This window comes from Mastigoproctus giganteus, chromosome 2 (genome assembly GCF_048544385.1).
Source record: "Mastigoproctus giganteus isolate SK-2022 chromosome 2, ASM4854438v1, whole genome shotgun sequence".
Taxonomy (NCBI): Eukaryota; Metazoa; Arthropoda; class Arachnida; order Uropygi; family Thelyphonidae; genus Mastigoproctus; species Mastigoproctus giganteus.
The window spans coordinates 30,501,096-30,521,796 of NC_143576.1; the positions used below are offsets into that span (position 1 = coordinate 30,501,096).

At 40.0% G+C, this 20,701-nt stretch overlaps 1 protein-coding gene across 1 annotated transcript in view; it reads right to left on the reverse strand.

Annotated features, from left to right (window-relative positions):
• Positions 1–422: 422 nt before the first annotated feature.
• Positions 423–20,701, reverse strand: part of LOC150089245 (neuronal acetylcholine receptor subunit alpha-3-like) — a 65,502-nt gene continuing 45,223 nt past the window's right edge. Inside the window, exons 5-6 of the mRNA XM_090389919.1 lie at positions 7,709–8,241; positions 423–829 (exon numbers count right to left, since the gene is read on the reverse strand). Coding sequence (XP_090246045.1) covers positions 501–829; positions 7,709–8,241 — 862 coding nt within the window. The 3' untranslated portion in view covers positions 423–500. The remainder of the gene's footprint in view (positions 830–7,708; positions 8,242–20,701) is intronic.

Here is a 20,701-nt window from a genome sequence, read left to right on the forward strand (position 1 = left end):
AGCATCTACACTACTCTTCAAACTCTCATAAATGCCCACAAGGATGGTGACGTGGCGCATAAAGTCTTCACACTCTGTGCATCTAGCACATACAAAGACATCCCCCTTGGTTGGATCATGTCCTATTCCATAAAGTCTGCAAACATTTCACAAGTTGTACATTTTGTTACCACTCAGACAATAGAGCTCCACGTATTTTATTCTACTGGTGTGAATACCTGTAATGGGTAACTTAATTCTTTAGAAAGTTTTGCTCAGGTGGCATAATATCTATTAAAGTGTTTCTCCAAAATAAATAAATAAATAAATAAATGAACAGGAAATTCAGAAAACAAAACTTTATTTTCTTTCTGAGCGATTTCAGTAATCACAGGGTTAACATTTCTCTGTCGTGGCAAATATGTTTCAGTATTGACTTAGATGTCATATACTAGTCACATGTAATACGTAGTATCAATGAACACTTCATTCAAAAACTAATTCCTTTGTTAGTAAGCATTTTAAGGAGCTTTGTGTGTCGTTATGAAAATGATCGAATACAGTACAAACATAAAACGGTCAACAACAGTGATTATCATCTGCCACTCCTCTTGGGGTGTTGCTTGAGTCTGCAGCATGACCTTCTCTTCCTGCAGGCTTGCTTTGCCCTCAAATTTATACATGCGATGCGAACAGTAGACACACAGGATCTTCCCCAGAGCACTATTCACCAAATCGACAAGTAAGGGAGGAGGATGGCGGTCAGCCATCATTTGGAGAAGACTGTAGAGGAGTACCTCGACGAAGATTGCCGATGTGATGATGTACATGGTAGGCAAAAAATACGACACTGCATGTAAAAATAAATCAGTGCATTAATACTATATGAACTGATTTGTGACATTCCTAATGACTAAATACTGTAATTAAATATAGGTAATAAAATTATTTAATATCAGTATCGTACAAAAATGTAATGGAATTTTTGAAAAAAAATGAAAATGTATTCTGTCTTGTATCAGGAGTATATTACATTTATAATAATAAATGTGAAAAATTTAAATATTAAAAATTTAAATTTAAATCTAAAATTTAAATGTTAAAATTTCTCTCAATAGAGAGAAATTCTTAGTAAACAGCACTAGTGAAATATTCTTTAATACATGTACTATATTTCTTTTTTTCTGTTTGCTTGAAAAGTCACTGACCTCACTCGTGTAAATTCCACTATTGTGCACCCGTGTAGGATACTCTGGAAATACCTGAAAACTTTATAGTACTGGGGAACGTTTGAGAGAATTTTTTTTTTTTAATGCAAAACCTTAAATTACAATGTTTCAACATTTTAATTTAATTTAAATAAATTCACGAAAATGTTTTCCCAGCTTTTCTCTCTACTGTTCAAATTTTCAGCATTACCGTAAAGAAAATGATAGAAGTATTTCAAGAACCCAGCCATCCTCATAGTCCTAATCTTCCCAATTAAAAATGCTAATTAGATACTTAATGTTGAAAATCATATCATATTAATATTACAGCTCAACATAAAATAAGAATTAATTTGGTATATTTCTGCTCTGCTCAGAAATCCCGGATACGCAGCAGTTGTTCATAATCGTTACGTTGAGCAGATGAGTGTCCAGATTTTACAAGTTTGGGATTAAATTTACATTTTAGTTTGGAGTGAAGAAAATCTCAAAAAAGCCACCAAAATGCCCCTGCCCCCAAAGTGCGCTACATTTCAGGTGCATTCGATTTTTTTTCTTTATGTTGATTTCCTTGTTTTCTAAAACAAAAACCAAAGTTACCAGACAAAAAAACATGATGTCCTTGCCTGAAACCAACTAACTCCTAACTAACTAACTGGTCCTTGAGGTTGTCACAGACATTCTCTCAGATATGTCAGACAAGCTGTACTTGCTACCTGGGAGTCTAAAACGCTGATGGAACTGATATTCGGGTGACACTCAAGTCGTGGACCCAATTTCGGCGAAGTCCGGATGGTCTGTGACAGCCAAATCCTCTGCTTTCACGATGGTGGGACTGTTAGTAATCCTGGGTATAACCTCCATGCACAAGTACATGGTGGGTGACCACCCAGGTGTGAACCAACGTAAGCAGGGGTTGAGGTGTGGCACCCACACCACATGGAGGAACGCCGCCCCTCTATGTTACCAGGCAGTACTAGGTGGTAGATGACTCTCATCAACCGGTGAAATACCACCACTTTGCTTATTGGAGGCTTCAAGTGGTGGAACCCATGTTTAGTCTCTGGAGCTATGTTCCAGTCAACCCTTCCCTATCTCTTCCATCATGCAGTATGATTGATGACTTTTGAAGTTATGATGAACGTCGTGGCGATTTCCAATATTCCTTTCATTTCGAGGGTACAGCTCTAAAACGGTGTTTGCAGGCCGGCCGCCAGTTAGTACACCGGACTGAACCTATTGGTAACTCTATAGGAAGCTTCCGGATCAGCTAGTGTATAATCTTGCTACCTCTATTCTGCCAGATAGTGACTGGGGGAAGTCCGAGTAGTGTGTATGCAGGGAACATTGTCGAGGCCACGTTATGTCAAGGATCTGGGTATATTCTTACCACATGTATACCATATCCAAAAATTTCATTACTTCATATAGCATGTCAAACCCATTTTTTCTTACTATTGAATACACCATGAATTGTCAAACTAATAGAGCAAGCTTATCTGAAAAGATCTAAACCTCCCAAGCACTTCCTAATTCATTTCACAAATATACGTGGGCTCAAATCTAATCTCAACGATGTCCATTTCCACTTGCAATCTGCCAAACCCCATGTACTTTTTCTGACAGAAACTCAGTTATCGGTTGATTCAACTACTGCTCATCTCAGATGCCCAAATTATTCGCTGATGATTCCTTTCACCTCAAAGGTGGTACTTGTGCATATGTCGGTTCTGATATTCCCTGTCAGAGACTTGGCAATTTGCAGGCCTTCTTCTCTGTGATCTTCTCTGGCTTAAAATCTCTCTACCTCATTGCGTCAAATTCATCTGTTGTCTCTACCATTCTCCCAACTCCACTAATCACTTGGAGATCTTTGACTTCCTCTCTTTGCAACTTGACTTTCTCCAGTCCAACTTTCCTAACAGTGAGGTAATTTTCCTTGGTGATTTTAATGTTCACAACTCCAGCTGGCTTCCGTTTTCTAGTCACACCGACCCAGCAGGTCGAGATGCTGAGGCTTTTGCAATTACTAATGACCTAGCACAGATTGTTCATTTACCTACAAGAATACCGGACAATCCTAATCATACAGCCAATACGCTTGATCTTTTTCTCACAAACAACCCTTCTAAGTACACTGTCGAAGTGAGAGGTCCTTTAGGCACTTCAGATCACAACTTAGTGATTGTCTCTTCTCCAATGGAACATTTATCTCATGGCTATTCCCAACCTCGTGTTGTTTGGCATTACAAGAATGCAAAATGGGATGACCTACGAGACTTCTTTTCTTCCTTTTCTTGGTTGAATTACTGTTTCAAAACTTCTTATGTCAACATTTGCTCAGATCGTGTGAGTGAAATTATTCTTGCAGGAATGGAATCCTTTATCCCACACTCCACTTTAAAATCTCATCCTTTATCTAAACCTTGGTTTTCCAATAAATGTGCTAAGGCTGTTCAAGAGAAGAATGTTGCATATCGTAATTGGCTTGTTTCTAATTCTTCAGTTTCATTTGATGCCTACACCAAAGCTCACAACAATTGTAAAGCAGTTATTAATCAGTCCAAACTACAATTTCAACAGGCTAAGAGTAGAAAACTTGCTTCTTGCCCTAATGGTAGCCGAGCATTCTGGTCTCTTGCCAAAGTTATTGGCTGTAACTTTTGCCCATCTCTGTTCCCACCTCTGTCCAAACCAGATGGTTCTGTTGTCACTTTAGCCAAGGATAAAGCTGACCTGCTAGCATCCCATTTTTCTTCCAGCTCATGTATTAATGATCTTGGTAAAACACCTCCCACCATTCCCAACATGCTCCATTCAATGCCTCCTGTGGTCTTCCGGCAAAAGGATTTCAGAAGGATTTTGATGAATCTTGATGCTAAGAAAGCTCCAGGTCCTGATGGTATTTCTCCCCCTGTTCTCAAAACCTGTGCTCCTGAACTTACTCCTATTCTTTGCCGCCTTTTTTCACTTTCTTATTCCAAAGGTGTTTTTCCTTCTGCTTGGAAATTTGCTCACATCCAGCCAGTTCCTAAAAAGGGTGACAAATCCCTCCCATCCAATTATTGTCCCATTGCAATTACTTCTACTCTTTCTAAAGTAATAGAGAAATCAATTAACCACCTAGAAACCTTCCGTCTGATCAACGATCGCCAGTATGGATTCCATCAGTGTCAATCCACTGGTGATAGTCTGGCTTATGTTACTCATTTATGGACTAATTGAATGGAAAGGTTCGGTGAAACACAAGTAGTTGCTCTTGACACCTCAAAGGCTTTCGATCGTGTTTGGCATAAAGGTCTTCTAAAGAAGCTTCCATCTTATGGTTTGCCAACTGTTTTTAGTAATTCGTTATCCAGTTTTCTCTCTGATCGCTCACTGAGGGTGATGGTAGATGGCTCTCTGTCTTCTGACTTCTCCACTAATGCCGGTGTCCCCCAAGGTTCAGTTCTTTCCCCCACTCTTTTCCTCTTGTATATTAATGACCTTCTTCCATTGACTGGAAATCCAATCCATAGTTTTGCCGATGATAGCACATTGCATTCCACTTTCCATTTTGAGAAACCTTGTCCTGCTCAATCTGCTTCAACTTCTCGAAAATCTGCTACCAATTCCTTAAATGTCGATCTTCATGTAATTCTCCAGTAGGGCAAAGACAACTTAGTTGATTTCAACCCTTCTAAAACTCAGTCTTGTCTTATATTTCGCAAAAAGGATTCTTCTGCTCTTATGCTTATCTTTAGTGACACTCCGATTTCTAGGCAAAATGATATATCTCTTTTGGGGATTACCCTGACTTCTAATCTCTCTTGGCACAAGCACATTACAAATATTGCTTCCTCTGCATCTAAAAAACTTGGTTTTCTCTTTCACTCTCGGCGTTACTTTTCTTCCAAACAGCTGCTCACTCTGTATAAATCGCAAATCCGCCCTGCCATAGAATATTGTTCCCACATCTGGGGTGGTGCCCCCAAAACCTCTCTCAGGCTTCTTGATTCCATTCAGAAGAGGGCAGTTAGGCTAATTAATGATTCATCTCTAACAGAGGCTCTCCACTCGCTTTCTCATAGACGTACTGTTTCTGCTGCATGCTTCTTCTACAGATACTTCCATGGGCACTGTTCTTCTGAATTGGCTTCTATAATTCCCGCTCTCTCTTTCAAAACAGTCTGAACACGTGCCGCCACCAGCCAACATCCATTTACTGTCCAACTTGAAACCCACAGAACCAACTTTTCATCTTCCTCATTTATTCATTCAACTGCCGTTTTCTGGAACAACCTTCCTTCATACGTATTTCTTGAAAATTACAATCTACAGAAGTTCAAGTCCAATGTCAACAAATATCTTCTTTCATCTTCTCAACCTCCAACCCAAGCACGGTACTAAGTACTATAGGTTCTAATACCTCTCGTGTTTGGGGTTCACATAAAAAAAAAAAAAAAAAAACTCGGCCAATGTTTTGAAATAAAAAACCAATAAAAATTCCTCATGTGATTGACAGGATTTGAACCCAGCTCTTTTTCACTTAGATTGGTGCGAATGAGTACAACTGCCTTGAGTTATCTGGGTTTAAGCCCGTGACTGCTAAATACAGTGCATTTTATTGTATTCTCTCTATCTTGTGAACACTTCTGACCATGTGATCATCCCAGAGTCTAAACAGAAAATTTATTTTATTTAATAGTGCTTATAAGCACTGTGCACCCACAAGTTCCCAAATAGTGGACCTCTTCATGTATTCAGATGGGGTGTCATTTTCTGGTTTGCATCCACAACTTTAAAAATACCTGACTCGCGGTAGCTTGTACGGCCCTGTACAGAGTCAAATTTTATGGGCCAGTGAAGAGGAATGTTGTTTGAGATTAATAATTTTATAGGGCTGCAAAATTTTTGCATCATACTCTGTAAAATTGGATATTTTTCAATATTTAGAAAGCCACTACTGTGAGAATGAAGGAAGCAGCTGCAGTAACTTTATGATAATATAGTTTTTAATGTTGTCAAGGTTAGGGATTGAGTTTGGGATTGAGAAGTTGAGGCTGTCAGTCTTTTTATGGTCCTCCAGTTTTTTTATATGAATTATATAAAAATCTATAGCTTCTTATCATTTTGATAATCTGACTCATTTGTAGATAAAGCTTTTCATTTAGTTATTATCTTATTCACATGTACAGCTTAAACATAGAAAAAAATATTTAATGGGTAGTTATAATAAAACAGTATTGGTGAGTTACATTATAAAAAAAAAAAACAGAAAAGGTGTGAAGCTTAAAATCCTAATGGCAACACAAAAAAAAAAAAGAAAATTAAGTGGCAAACAGCACCCATCATCACTTCCAGATCATTTCCAATGTCTGTTAGCCAGGGCCTGTGGAACACGGTAAGCCTGGGGCGGAAATGTCTGGGGGCACCAAAATTCAAAATTTTTATTATAATAATATTTAATGAAAGTATCTCAAGGGCGCTAAATACATTTCTGTCTAGGGGCACCAAAAATCCTAGGACCACGCCTGCTATTATCATTCGTAATTAAGAGAGAACTCCAACGTGGGTACTCACGGTAGATTGTATAACTGTCTATTCAGAACAATATGTAGAATTAAGCATAACTAAATCACGAACAGGCATAATATGGCCCAAAGAGGCCCTAGTGCTGAAACCCACAATTACAACAATAACCTGTGAAAGCACAGTGATTATAATCAATGTCTTCTCCCAATCTAGCAAAAAAACCTTCAGCTGGAATCCCATCAATGGTGTGAGAATATTTTATGGGCTTTTTCACAACATGGCTGAATTCATCAGCCATGTTGTGAAACATGGCTGATGAATTCAACCATGAGGAGTATGTGTGTTCCTTTGGAAATCAGCCAGATGAGGAGTATGTGTGTTCCTTTGGAAATTGTTTTTCTTATAACAAACAGCAAACTGGCCGAAGAACTGATTGCATTTCTTTACTATCTCAATTACTTAATAGAAATCATAATGAACATTAAATTATTGCTGCCGATCCTAAAGAAATAGGAGTCACACAGGATATTATCCCATGAATGGAAAAGCAAGTTCCACTTCTTCTTTCTTCTTGCTTTGATTTCTTATATTTTCCAACTTCTAAGGCCCTCAACCTGATCATCTCTTTTCTATCCTTTCCTCCCACAATCCCAGTTCCCAAACTTCTCCTTCTGTAACCCTCTCCTTATTTCTCTTATTTGGGCTTTCTTGGGACTTTGCTCCAGGTATGCCTAGCAAGTGATAGTAGATCCTGGCACATCTCCATGAGGCAGGGATGGAGGGGGGAATGTGGTGACCAAGTGTTGCTGCTTCCCACCTGCTAAGATGCCAGTCATACAACACTACATATGCCCAGATATGCCGAAGGCCTCTTCACAAGATGTACAAATACAGCTAATGGGGAAACCTTGGGGGGGCCCTCAACAACAACACTTGAATCTCCTGCATTTCTATACAGCAAAAATACAAGTACAAGCAATAACACAAGACATAGGATTGTAACTTACCTGCTTGAATGGGCATAACTGGAGACCTCATAGAGTAGGCGACATACAACATGCATGCTGTCATCAAAACTAACGTGAACACTCCAAGAAATATCTTTTTGTCAGAGTCAGCTGGAAGCCAGAACATAGTGATATTTAAGATCATACATAATACCACAATACTCCAGGTTACTTGTAGATTTGCAGGTGGTTTTCTCTTCAGAAGAAAAGAATATGTGACCATTGTGTACGGTTCTGAACAACAATTAAAATACCTGTCAATTTTGTGCACAGTTGCATTTGTGATCTTCCAGAATGGATTTCCATCTTCCAGGTAATTTAAGTATACCAATTTAGAAGTAGAGAGGTCAATAGCATCTCGTGAATGACTCCACGAGCCAATAGTCAGAGTGCATAGATGTTCATCGTTTGGGTATTTTTTTACTTCGATTTTACAACTGGCAGTGATTGTCACGGGAGGAAAGTAAGCAATTCCACCAGTGTAATAAATTACAAGGTTTGTGCTGGAAGTAAGCTTCAAAATACTGTTAGCCCTGGGAAATAACAAAAAAAAGAAAAAAAGAAAACTGTAGCCACAAATGAATGAAGAATATCATCCAAATTCATATATATTTTCATAAATTGTAATGTGTATGAAATACATCATCCAATTTCATATACACTCATAAATTATAATGAACATGAATACATCATCCAATTTCATATACACTCTCATAAACTGTAATGTGCATTTAGTAGTTCACAAGAAATACTGATTGACTTACAGATATAATGTAATCATAGTTTCATAACTATTTTTGCAAATTTCGTTACAGCTGTGCACATTTAATAATAATGGACTAATTGCTACTCTTCAAGAAAGATAAACATATTTGATTACTAGCTGCTAAGAGTATCTTTTTATGTTACTTGAAAATGCTGGCATCTACTCAATAGATATGAATGACATAAAGAATAAATCCAGTACCTTAGACATCTAAGCGAACTTTATGCGACGACGTTCCTTGAACTGTAAACTTTCCCAGTGTAACAATATTCACTTGTGTTTTTATTAAATTTTGCAGTTTCTCAATATGCCTCCAGTTGTAATCACACACAATGATTTACTGGAAAGATCTAAGAGTGAATCCATAGAATCATCAGTGAGGTTCACCGGCATTTTTTCTCGAACCAGAATTAGACAGTCATATTTTAAGGTTTTCTGCTTCTAGTTCCTATTTTTCATCCTGCCAAAACCTTTAGGGCACATTCAATTTACAGTAATGGTGTATGTATGTACATTGATTTTTGTAGCTGCGGTTGCCTTTGCGCCATCTGAAGTACCCCAAACACAGGCTATAAGGGGGATAGTTTAAATTTTTTATATTTTGCAATTATTAAAAATACCGTGTTTCAGAAAAGTTTCAACTTCCAATTTTTTCACTGATGGTTTATACAAGGAGTGGCATGCACTAACAGATAGCTTCCTTTCAAAGTAGATGCTGATGACTCAAAGCAGAGTGGATGGCGACTTCAACGTCGTAATAATAATAATAATAAACATCGCCAAGGAGCCTGGAGTGTCTGATGACACATGTCGACAATGCCACCTGGCCTCCGCATGATGCAAGGTGATTATCCAGACTGAGTACACTCATAGAGACATGACCAGGTAGCCAGGATAATACATCAGAAGCTAGCAAGGAAATTCCAGCTGATTGAAGAAAGTATACCATACTACAAGTACATAGATTGCACTAATACCGAGCTGGAGGATATCATGAGAAAGACAAGTACAATGATGACCAAGAGCCGCCAACACCCCACAAAGTCAGCCATGGAGGGACTGACAATTGCTCGGAAAGAAGGAGGAAGGGGCCTGATGGACGTCATCAAGCAACAGAAAACAGCAGTTGCCAACCTAAAGGATTACTTCCGGAAACATATAATCCTTCCAGAAACACACAAACAAAAAGGCCCTATATATAAGGAAGACACACAAACAGTATACCCCACTCAAACTAAGCGAGAAGTCCTCTCCCAACCAGAGGCACAAATGAAGCTAGAAAGATGGGAAGAGAAGACATTAGCATTAGTAGAGGCATTTGATGCAAGAAAGCAAGCTTATGAAGCATCAGCCAAAAAAAAAAAAAAAAACCACTTCCACTTCACCCCTCTGTTCGTTCAAAATACCTGTCCAGCTGAGCCTTAAACTTATTTAGGCTATCAACCTCCACTATAAGGGTTGGAAGTCTGTTCCACCAACCAACCACCCGCTGGCTAAAGGCAAATTTCCGCACGTCTATCCTATATCTGTCTTTCCTCAATTTGAATTTATGCCCTCTCAGGTGATTATTCTGAGCTAGAGGAAGAATCCCATCAGCATTGAGCATGCTCAAACCATTCAAGGCTTTATACACCTCTATCAGATCACCTCGCTGGTGCCTAGTCTCCAGACACTGTAATTTGCAAAACTTAAGCCTTTCTTCGTAAGAGCACCCCTTTGTTCCATTCACTAATCTTGTTGCCCTTCTCTGTACTCGTTCCAGCAGCTCTACATCCTTCTTGAAATGAGGCCTCCAGACCTGTATACAGTACTCTAGGTGTGGCCTGACCATTGCCTTATACAAGGGAATAATCACCTCCTTATCCTTGCTGGAAAACTTCCTGTATATCATTGACAATACTCCATGAGCTACTCTTGCAGCCTGTCTGCACTGCTCAGAGAACTTCATATCTGCCTGCACAACCACCCCCAAGTCCCTTTCATTCTCTACCACTGTCAGTGTAGTACCACAGAGTTGATACGTTGCTCTGGGGTTGCTGTTTCCCATGTGTAGTACTTTACATTTGTCAATGTTAAACTTCATTTGCCACCTCTCAGCCCATCTGCTCAACCTTTCCAGATCCTGTTGCAGCAGCATAGTGTCAGTAGTGTCCTTGACAACCCTGCCAACCTTTGTATCGTCTGCAAACGTGGACATTAAGCTTGATATACCATCATCCATATCATTTATAAATACAGAAAACAATAATGGACCCAACACTGAGCCCTGAGGGACTCCACTAATAACATTAGTCCACGATGAGCAGTGTCCATTGATTACCACTCTCTGTCTTCTCCCCCTCAACCACCCCTTTATACATAGCAGCAATTTGCCTCCAATGTCACACTGCCCCAATTCGTGTAGCAGTCTTCCATGTGCAACAGTATCAAAAGCCTTTCTAAGATCCAAGTATATAATATCAAAGCTATTCCCTGCATCCAGTTCTTTTGTGACTGCATCATAGTATCCAATCAAATTGGTCAGGCAAGACGTCCCCTTAACAAAACCATGCTGTGTCCGAGCTATAACTGAAGTCTTGTCTAAATGATCCTGCAGTGCTTCTTTAACCAGTGCCTCCATTATTTTTCCTGGAACAGAAGTTAAGCTCACAGGTCTATAATTACTTGTGTTAGCCTTTGATCCTCCTTTGTGAATTGGGGTCACATTTGCAGATTTCCAGTCTATGGGTACCTCCCCTGAGTCCAAGGAAGCTCCCATAATTATGGCTAAGGGTTTGCTTACTTCCTTTGCTGCCTCCTTTAATATAACTGGATAGATCCCACCCACCCCGGATGCCTTTCTTGTGTTTATCTTCAACAGTTTCTCCTCCACTTTACTCCCAGTTATTTCAAGGTTCTGTAGCTAACTGCTAGAGTTGAATACACCTCTGGCATTCCCCTGGCTGAATAACTCCTCATGTGTGAATGTCGATGCAAAATATTTATTTAGTTTGTTAGCTACCTGAGCAGGATCATCAACAGTTGACCCATCAATATCAAGTGGACCAATCTGATTCATCCCCTTCCTTCTAGAGTTTACATAAGTAAAGAACTCTTTGCTGTTTTTCTTTGCATCCCTTGCCAAGGATTTCTCGTAATCTGCCTTCGCCTGCCTAACCTCCTTTGTAACTTGGTTGCATATCAACTTGTATCTATCATAGGCTTCTGTGTCATGTGTTAAATTGTAAGTATCCCATGCATTTTTCTTCTCTGCCACATGCCTCATTAGTTCATCTGACATCCATTTTGGCCTAAACCTTGAACAATATTTCTTAGTTGGTATGTAAAGCCTAGTAGCTTCCAGATAAGTTCTTTGAATGCTTCCCATTTTGAATTTGCTGTTGGTAACATCATCAGTTGGTCCCACTGTATAGAATTTAAATACTGTCTCAGTCCATCGTAGTCGCCTTTACCGAAGCAATAACCCTTCCCTTTACCCCTAATGGTGGTTACCTCTTTGAGTAAATCCCACTTCAGCACACTGTGATCACTGCCACCTAGTGGTTCATTTATCTGCAGATTCTTAATGCATGAAGAATCACTGCTGATAATCAAATCAAGAGTATTACTCCCTCTAGTTGCCTCCTGAACATGCTGATGTAGAAAACAATCATCCAATAAATCCACAAAAGCCCTGCTAGTGTGTGAGTGACCAGCCCCCAAATTCCAGTCAATATCTGGGAATTAAAATCTCCCATTATAAGACTCTCTGATTTACTGGCCCACTCTATTTCCCTGTACAGTTTCTTATTATACTCATCAGAGTCATTAGGCCTATAGCACACTCCTACTCTCAATTTTGATCTCCCAATGCTTATGTCACACCAAACTGACTCAACACTGCACTGTCCAGCGATGTCGACTGGCTTCACTTCCTTGGTTTTTATGTGTTTCTTAACTAATAGCATAACCCCTCCCCCTTTTCCTATCCTGTCTATCCTTTCTGTAGACGTTGTACTCCCCAAGTTCCAGTTCTGCATCCCTTATATCTGTGTGACACCACGTCTCTGATATCCCAACAATAACTGCCTTTGATGTTTTGAGCAATACCTCAAATTCATCAAATTTATTTACTAAACTCCTAGCATTGGTGTACACGCAAGTATACCTGTACCTGTTTCTATTCTTAGCTACCCTAACACAACCCATATGTTTACTTGTACCGCAACGGCTCCCAGCAGTCTCTGAAATATCATGCATCTTGTTTTTCAGCCTTCTGCTCATTCTAATAGAAGCAGTGCAAGAATCTCTTTCACCTCTGCCAGTGGCTACTGTCAATCTATTGGTCTTTGTCTCCCCCCAAGCTAGCAGTTTTCCGACCCACCTAACAGTGCCTCGATAGCATCAGCAAACATTCTTGCACCCTTTCTATTTAAGTGTATCCCATCCCTGTAGAAGCAATCTCTCCTGTTAACAAGTACAGTCCAGGCTGAAAAAAATTCTACCCCTTGAGCCTTGCACAATCTTTCCAGGGCCGAATTGATCAACACGGCTCTCATCATATACTCCCTCCTATCGTGTCTGGGCAGAATTGCAGACACTTTCAAATTCAACCCTAATTCTCGGCTTTTGTTCAACAGTGACCTGTACTTGTTAAGTAATTCTGCCGGTCTCCTACTCTTAATATCATTAGTGCCAACGTGTACAACTATATCACCTTTTGTGCCCTTAAAAGATGATATTCGCTCTACAACGTCATCAACCTTTGCCCCTGGCAGACATACCCTGGTCCTGTTCCACCTATCCTTTTTACAAAGCATGTTCCCTGTTTCCCTGACAATAGAGTCACCAACAACTACTAGTTCCTTCGGGACCAGCGCATTCTGCCTTGGGGGTTGCCTCTGTGTCACGTGATGCCCAAGTGCAAGCTCTGGCGTTGATGTGGGCAGCTGAGAGCTTGATGGGCCCCTCAATTTAGTTTCTTCGAGGGCATCCACCCTGTCCTTCAAGCTCTCATATAGGCTCACAAGAACGCTGAGTTGTTGCCTGATATCGATACACTCCTTGCATCGCGCACACACAAAGACATCCCTCATGGCAGTATCCTGTCCCATACCCGATTGCTCTGCAAACATCAAGCAAACAGTGCATTTTATAAAGCTGTGAGTCATAGGACAACTGCCCCCCTCAGTTCTGCTCTGAGCCACAGCACTTCCATTAGCTTGAGCCTTTTGCTTTGCTGCTCTGATCTGAGTCATGATTCTATTAATTTATTAATTAATTATAATTAATTATGTTATGTTATTAATTATGTTAAATATAATTAATTATGTTACGTTTGTAATCTAAGTCGTTATATGTATTTATTTAAAAGTACAATTTAACTGCTAACGAATTTCAACTAACGCTATCTAGTACAGTATATAACTATCGTATCACAAAGGCGGGAAAGTTACGAACGGTAAGTCTACGGACACTTAAGTATTAATTAACCTTCAAATCTCGCTGTCTCAATTCAGAATAAACTAACGATCCTTACTAGGTCTATAAGCTACTTACAGAAATAACTCGATGTAAAAAATATTCAATCAAGCGGCTAAATATGGCTAAAGAACTTCTCGTTCAGCGGAGTTGCAAACACGTGGATACCCTTACCGATACTTTTATGCAATTACAAGGCCGAGTAAAGAATAAATACACCAAATTAATCAGAAAATCACAAAATAATGTTATACTACTAAATTTAAATCAAAAGTTTTAGAAAAACAATAATTTCAAATCAATAAATAAGAAAAATCCACTTAGCGGCTTTGAACACGACCGTCTCCTAGTCAAATTGTTAAAAAAAAAAGTCATTTTAGTGTCTGCCACGGAATGGCAGACACTAAAATGACTTCTATCAAGACCACATGGAAAAAATGGATTCCAATGCATGGCTCACAAGCGGGAAGCTCTTCCCTGAGACTGAAGGATTCATGCTCGCCATCTAATACCAGGAAATGAACACCAGGAATTATAGAAAATGCATCGCCAAGGAGCCCAGAGTGTTCGACGACACATGTAAATGATGCCACCTGGCCTCATAAATGATCCAGCACATTACCATGGGATGCAAGGTGATCACACAGACTGAGTAAACTCATAGACATGACCAGGTAGCCAGGATAATACATCAGAAGCTAGCAAAGAAATACCAGTTGATCGAAGAAAGTGGACCGGACTACAAGTACGAACCCCAGGCAGTACTAGAAACCCCAATCCACAAACTGTACTGAGACCGTGTCATAATAGCTAAAAAGACAATCCCACAAACTAGACCAGACATAACCCTTGTAGACAGAAGGAAATGGCTACTTATCTGATTGACATAGCAGTACCCAACACTGGCAACCTGCAGAAAAACCCATGGGGAAAAAAATCAGGAAGTACACGAACCTAAGACAAGAGATCAAAGAGATGTGGTATATGCAACAAGTTATGACCATTCCGATTATTGTGTCAACCACAGGTATGGTGCCAAAGAACCTACATAACAGCCTAGAAGCAATAGGTCTCCCAGCGAACACTTACATGGAACTCCAGAATGTCGCAATCCTGAATACCTGTAGGACAGTCAGAGAGTTCCTCAACCAACAGTAACACCAGACATAACAACAACCACCCTGTGTACTTGGTAGCAATACTCATCACGAGGTGGAACCCCCAATCAGGGAGAAATAATATCAGAGCAGTAATAATAATAATAATAATAAGTTTACCGTAATAAAAGTGCGAACCCCAGGCAGTACTAGAGACCCCAACCCACAAGCTGTACTGGGACCACACCATAATAATGGATAAGACAATCCCGCATAACAGACTGGACATAACCCTTGTGTACAAGAAGGAAAAGGCTACCTATCTGACTGACATAGCGCCCAACACTGGCAACCTGCAGAAAACCCATGGGGAAAAAATCAGGAAGTACACAAAACTAAGACAGGAGATCAAAGGGATGTGCATATGCAACAAGTAACATCCATCCCGATCATCATGTCAACCACTGGTATGGTGCCAAAGACCGTACATAACAGCCTAGCAGCAGTAGGTCTCCCAGCGAACACTTACAAGGAACACCTGTAGAAAAGTCATAGAGTTCCTCGACCAACAGTAACACCAGACATAACAACAACCATCCTGTGTACTTGGTAGCAATACCCGTCGCAAGGTGGAACCCCCAATCAGGGAGAAATAATATAAGAGCAATAATAATAAAGATTAAAATTAAATCAATGCCTTCAATGCATACAGTCTCTGAGAATGTCAACCAATTCAGCTTCAAATATATATAATATAGCTAGCTACTAACTTGAAACATGTGCGCACACACACACATGCGCGCGCGCGCACACACACACACACACACACACACACACACACACACACACACACACACACACACACACACACACACACACACACACACACACACACACACAAGCAGGTTTCTCTAATTTTAGTTGTTTCTGTTAGATTTTTGTAAATCTGTGCTTATCACATTTATATTACCAAAGTAGTACAGTAGACTTTCTGAATAAGGGCACCTTCGGGGATTCAAGGTGATGTTATTTTGCTTTTTCTGTTATCTAGAAAGTTTTATTTTTAATATATTTAATGCAGAAATAATGAGGCTAAATAAGAAATAGATAGATTAAGAATGCAATTTTATTAACTGCACATAAAAAACATAAACCTGTTGAAGATCCAATGTTACCTTTTGTCATTAGTACACTCATGCTTATGCCCCGTTCCGTTTTCTTTATTATATTATTTAGTATGTGCAGTAGCACAGTGGTATCATCACTGCCCTCCCAACACTGGGTGGAAAAGGCCCGGGCTCGAATCCTGCCGATGAGAGGAAGAACTTTTATTGACTTTTTTCACTCTGTGGCTGAGTTAGTCAGTCTCAGCCATAGATAGCAAGGTTTCCCCTTCCAGAAACTGGGGTATTTTTTCCAGCAAATCAGGCAAATCGACCAGAGAACACATGCAATTTACAGACACAATAGACATGGTTATATGAATTAACTTTTCAGGTGACCCTAATTATTATTATTAGCCTTATGGTGCAAGGAAGCCTGAGGCTTATGCTGCACCAGACAAATAAAAAAAATATTCTGAATTACGCTGAGAGAGAGAGAGAGAGAGAGAGAATCACCAAGAAAGAGAAGAATGATGATATCCAGCTCAGGAACCTGGGTGTGCCAAGCCCATAATCACTAATCACAGATGTGAACCCCTGGGGTTTTTGTAATAGTTTGGATTATATCAAGTTTGTCACTAAGCTTTAATGCTTAGTGAAGCTGGCAAGCTTGCCAGTTTCTTTCCAGTTTCCAATTCACAAAGGAGTATCAAAAGGCGACACAAGTAATTATAGACCTGTTAGTGTAACTTCTGTTCCAGGGAAATTAATGGAGGCACTGGTTAAAGAAGCAGTGCAGGATCATCTTGACAAGACTTCAGTTATAGCTCAGACACAGCATGGTTTTCTTAAGGGGAAGTATTGTCTGACCAATTTGATTGGATACTACAATGTGGTCACAAAGGAACTGGGTGCAGGAAATCACTTTGATATCATATATTTGGATCTTAGTAAGGATTTTGATACTGTTGCATGTGGTAGACTGCTGCACAAATTGGAGCAGTGTGGCATTGGAAGAAAATTGCTGCTATGGATAAAGGGATGGTTGAGTGGGAGACAGAGAGTGGTAATCAATGGACATTGCTCTTCGTGGACTAATGTTATTAGTGGAGTCCCTCAGGGTTCGGTGTTGGTCTATTGTTGTTTTCTGTATTTATAAATGAGATTGATGATGGCATATCAGGCTTACTGTCCAAGTTTGCAGATGATATGAAGGTTGGCAGGGTTGTTAAGGACACTAATGACAGTATGCTGCTGCAATAGGATCTAGAAAAGTTGAGCAGATGGGCTGAGAGGTGGCAAATGAAGTTTAACATTGACAAATGTAAAGTACTACATATGGGAAGCAGTAACCCCAGAGTGCCTGGCAACCCAAAAGTTGCGGGTTCGAATCCCGCCTCGGGCTTTTGGATCAGAGTAAAATGCAAAAACTTTGGGAGGGGCATTATGGCCACAGAAGCCGATGCACCAACAACTAAAAAAAAAAAAAAAAAAAAAAAAAAAAGAGTGGTACTACATTGACAGTGGTAGAGAATGAAAAGGACCTGGGGGTAATTGTGCAGGCGGATATGAAGTTTTCTGAGCAGTGCAGACGGTCTGCAAGAGTAGCTCATGGTGTCTTGTCAATGATATACAGGAATTTTTCTAGCAAGGATAAGGAGGTGATTATCCCCTTGTATAAGGCAATGGTCAGGCCACACCTTGAGTACTGTATACAGGTCTGGAGACCTCATTTTAAGAAGAATGTAGAGCTGTTGGAACGAGTACAGAGAAGGGCAGCTAGATTAGTGAATGGAACGAAGGGTTGCTGTTACGAAGAAAGGCTTAAGGTTTGCAGATTACAGTGTACAGAGACTAGGCACCTGCGAGGTGATCTTATTGAGGTGCATAAAGCCTGGAATAGTTTGAGCATGCTCAATGCTGATGGGATTCTTCTTCTTGCTCAGAATAATCACCTGAGAGGGCATAAATTCAAATTGAGGAAAGACAGTTGTGGGATAGATGTGCGGAAGTTTGGCTGTAGCCAGCGGGTAGTTGATTGATTGGTGGAACAGACTTCCATCTTTTGTTGTGGAAGTTGATAGCCTAAATAAATTTAAGGGTGAGCTGGACAGGAATGAACGGAGGGGTGAAATGGGAGCGTTTTTTTTTTGGCTGTTGCTGCATAAGCTTGCTTTCTTGCATAGTATGCCTCTACTAATCCTAAAGTAACGCTTGACCAGTAGAGAAGACCATTATTACGTATTCTCAGAGGATATCACCACGACCATTTCAAGGCTGTTTGGCCCCTCATTGGTGGGTGCAGGGGCATATTCAGGGGTGGGAAGAGGGGGATATGTCCCCCTTAACCAAATATTTGAAATAAAAAAAAAAGAATGCAGGCGGTGTTCTAAAAAAAACTCCCAAAATCCTGGTCGCCGTGTCTCACCCTACGATGATACCTGGATACGTAGGTGGGTTTACCCTGGTGTTGCAATAAGTGACAATCCAGTTATGAAGTTTAACTTCACAATATGAGAGATGCCAGATGGTGTACAACAGTATAGACTGAAAACATTTAGAGCTATAGCCTCAACTTACTGAAAGTTCACTAAACTTAACAGGTCAGTGCATTAGCATCATGTTTGTACATAGTGATTACCGAAAATAGTAAAATGCCATTTTTGTGAAAAGCTTCATAATGAGTTGCCTGATATTGCTCTACCTCGAATAAGTAAAACTTCACCAGTAGAGAAGACTGTTGTTACTTATTCTACTGAGAATAGTTCAATAGAAGAGAATATTCTGCACACATGTTGGAGCTTTGTAGAAAGAATGTGATGATTTCTTTTTTACCAAATTGTGATGACAGATGAATGCTGAGTACATCATTCATCTTTACCACCTCCAAAAAGGCAAAGTTCAGTTGTGTTCAAATAAGGTCATGTCAATTTATTGGAACTCTAATGCTATTATTGTTATTAGCATTAACATTAGTAGAGGCATATGATGCAAGAAAGCAAGCTTATTAAGCATCAGCCAAAAAAAAAAAAAAAAAAAAAAAACAACGCACCACCCCCATTTCACCCCTCCGTTCGTTCGAAATATCTGTCCAGCTGAGCCTTAAATTTGTTTAGGCTATCAACTTCAACAACAAGTGATGGAAGTCTGTTCCACCAACCAACTACCCGCTGGCTAAAGGCGAATTTCCGCACATCTATCCGACATCTGTCTTTCCTCAATTTGAATTTATGACCTCTCAGGTGATTATTCTGAGCAAGAGGAAGAATCCAATGGCATTGAGCATGCTCAAACCATTCAAGGCCTTATACACCTCTATCAGATCACCTCGCCGGTGCCTAGTCTCCAGACTCTGTAATTTGCAAAACTTAAGCCTTTCTTCATAAGAGCAACCCTTTGTTCCATTCACTAATCTTGTTGCCCTTCTCTGTACTCGTTCCAGCAGCTCTACATCCTTCTTGAAATGAGGCCTCCAGACCTGTATACAGTACTCAAAGTGTGGCCTGACCACTGCCTTATACAAGGAAATAATCACCTCCTTATGTCTGCTAGAAACATTCCTGTATATCATTGACAAGACACCATGAGCTACTCGTGCAGCTCGTCTGCAATGCTCAGAGAACTTCATATCTGCCTGCATAAATACCCCCAGGTCCTTTTCATTCTCTACCACTGTCAGTGTAGTACCGCAGAGTTGATACTTTGCTGTGGGGTTACTGTTTCCCATATGCAGTACTTTACATTTGTCAATGTTAAACTTCATTTGCCACCTCTCAGCCCATCTGCGCAACCTTTCCAGATCCTTTTGCAGCAGCATAGCATCAGTAGTGTCCTTAACAACCCTGCCAACCTTTGTATCGTCTGCAAACTGGGACATTGAGCTTGATATACCATCATCAATATCATTTATAAATACAGAAAACAACAACGGACCCAACACCGAACCCTGAGGAACTGCACTAATAACATTAGTCCACGTTGAGCAGTGTCCATTGATTACCACTCTGTCTTCTGCCACTCAACCATCCCTTTTTCCATAGCAGTAATTTGCCTCCAATGCCACACTGCTCCAATTTGTGCAGCAGTCTTCCATGTGCAACAGTATCAAAAGCCTTTCTAAGATACAAATATATAATATCAAAGTTATTCCCTGCATCCAGTTCTTTTGTGACTAGATCATAGTATCCAATCAAATTGGTCAGGCAAGACCTGCCCTTAACAAAACTATGCTGTGTCTGAGCTATAACTGAATTCTTGTCTAGATGATCCTGCAGTGCTTCTTTAACCAGTGCCTCCATTAATTTTCCTGGAACAGAAGTTAAACTCACAGGTCTATAATTACTTGTATCAGCCTTTGATCCTCCTTTGTGAATTGGGGTTACATTTTCACATCTCCAGTCTATGGGTACCTCCCCTGAGTCCAAAGAAGCTCTCATAATTATGGCTAGGGGTCTGCTTACTTCCTTTGCTGCCTCTTATAATATAACTGGATAGATCCCATCCACCCCGGGTGCCTTTTTTATGTTTATCCTCAACAATTTCTCCTCCACTTTCCTCTCAGTTATTA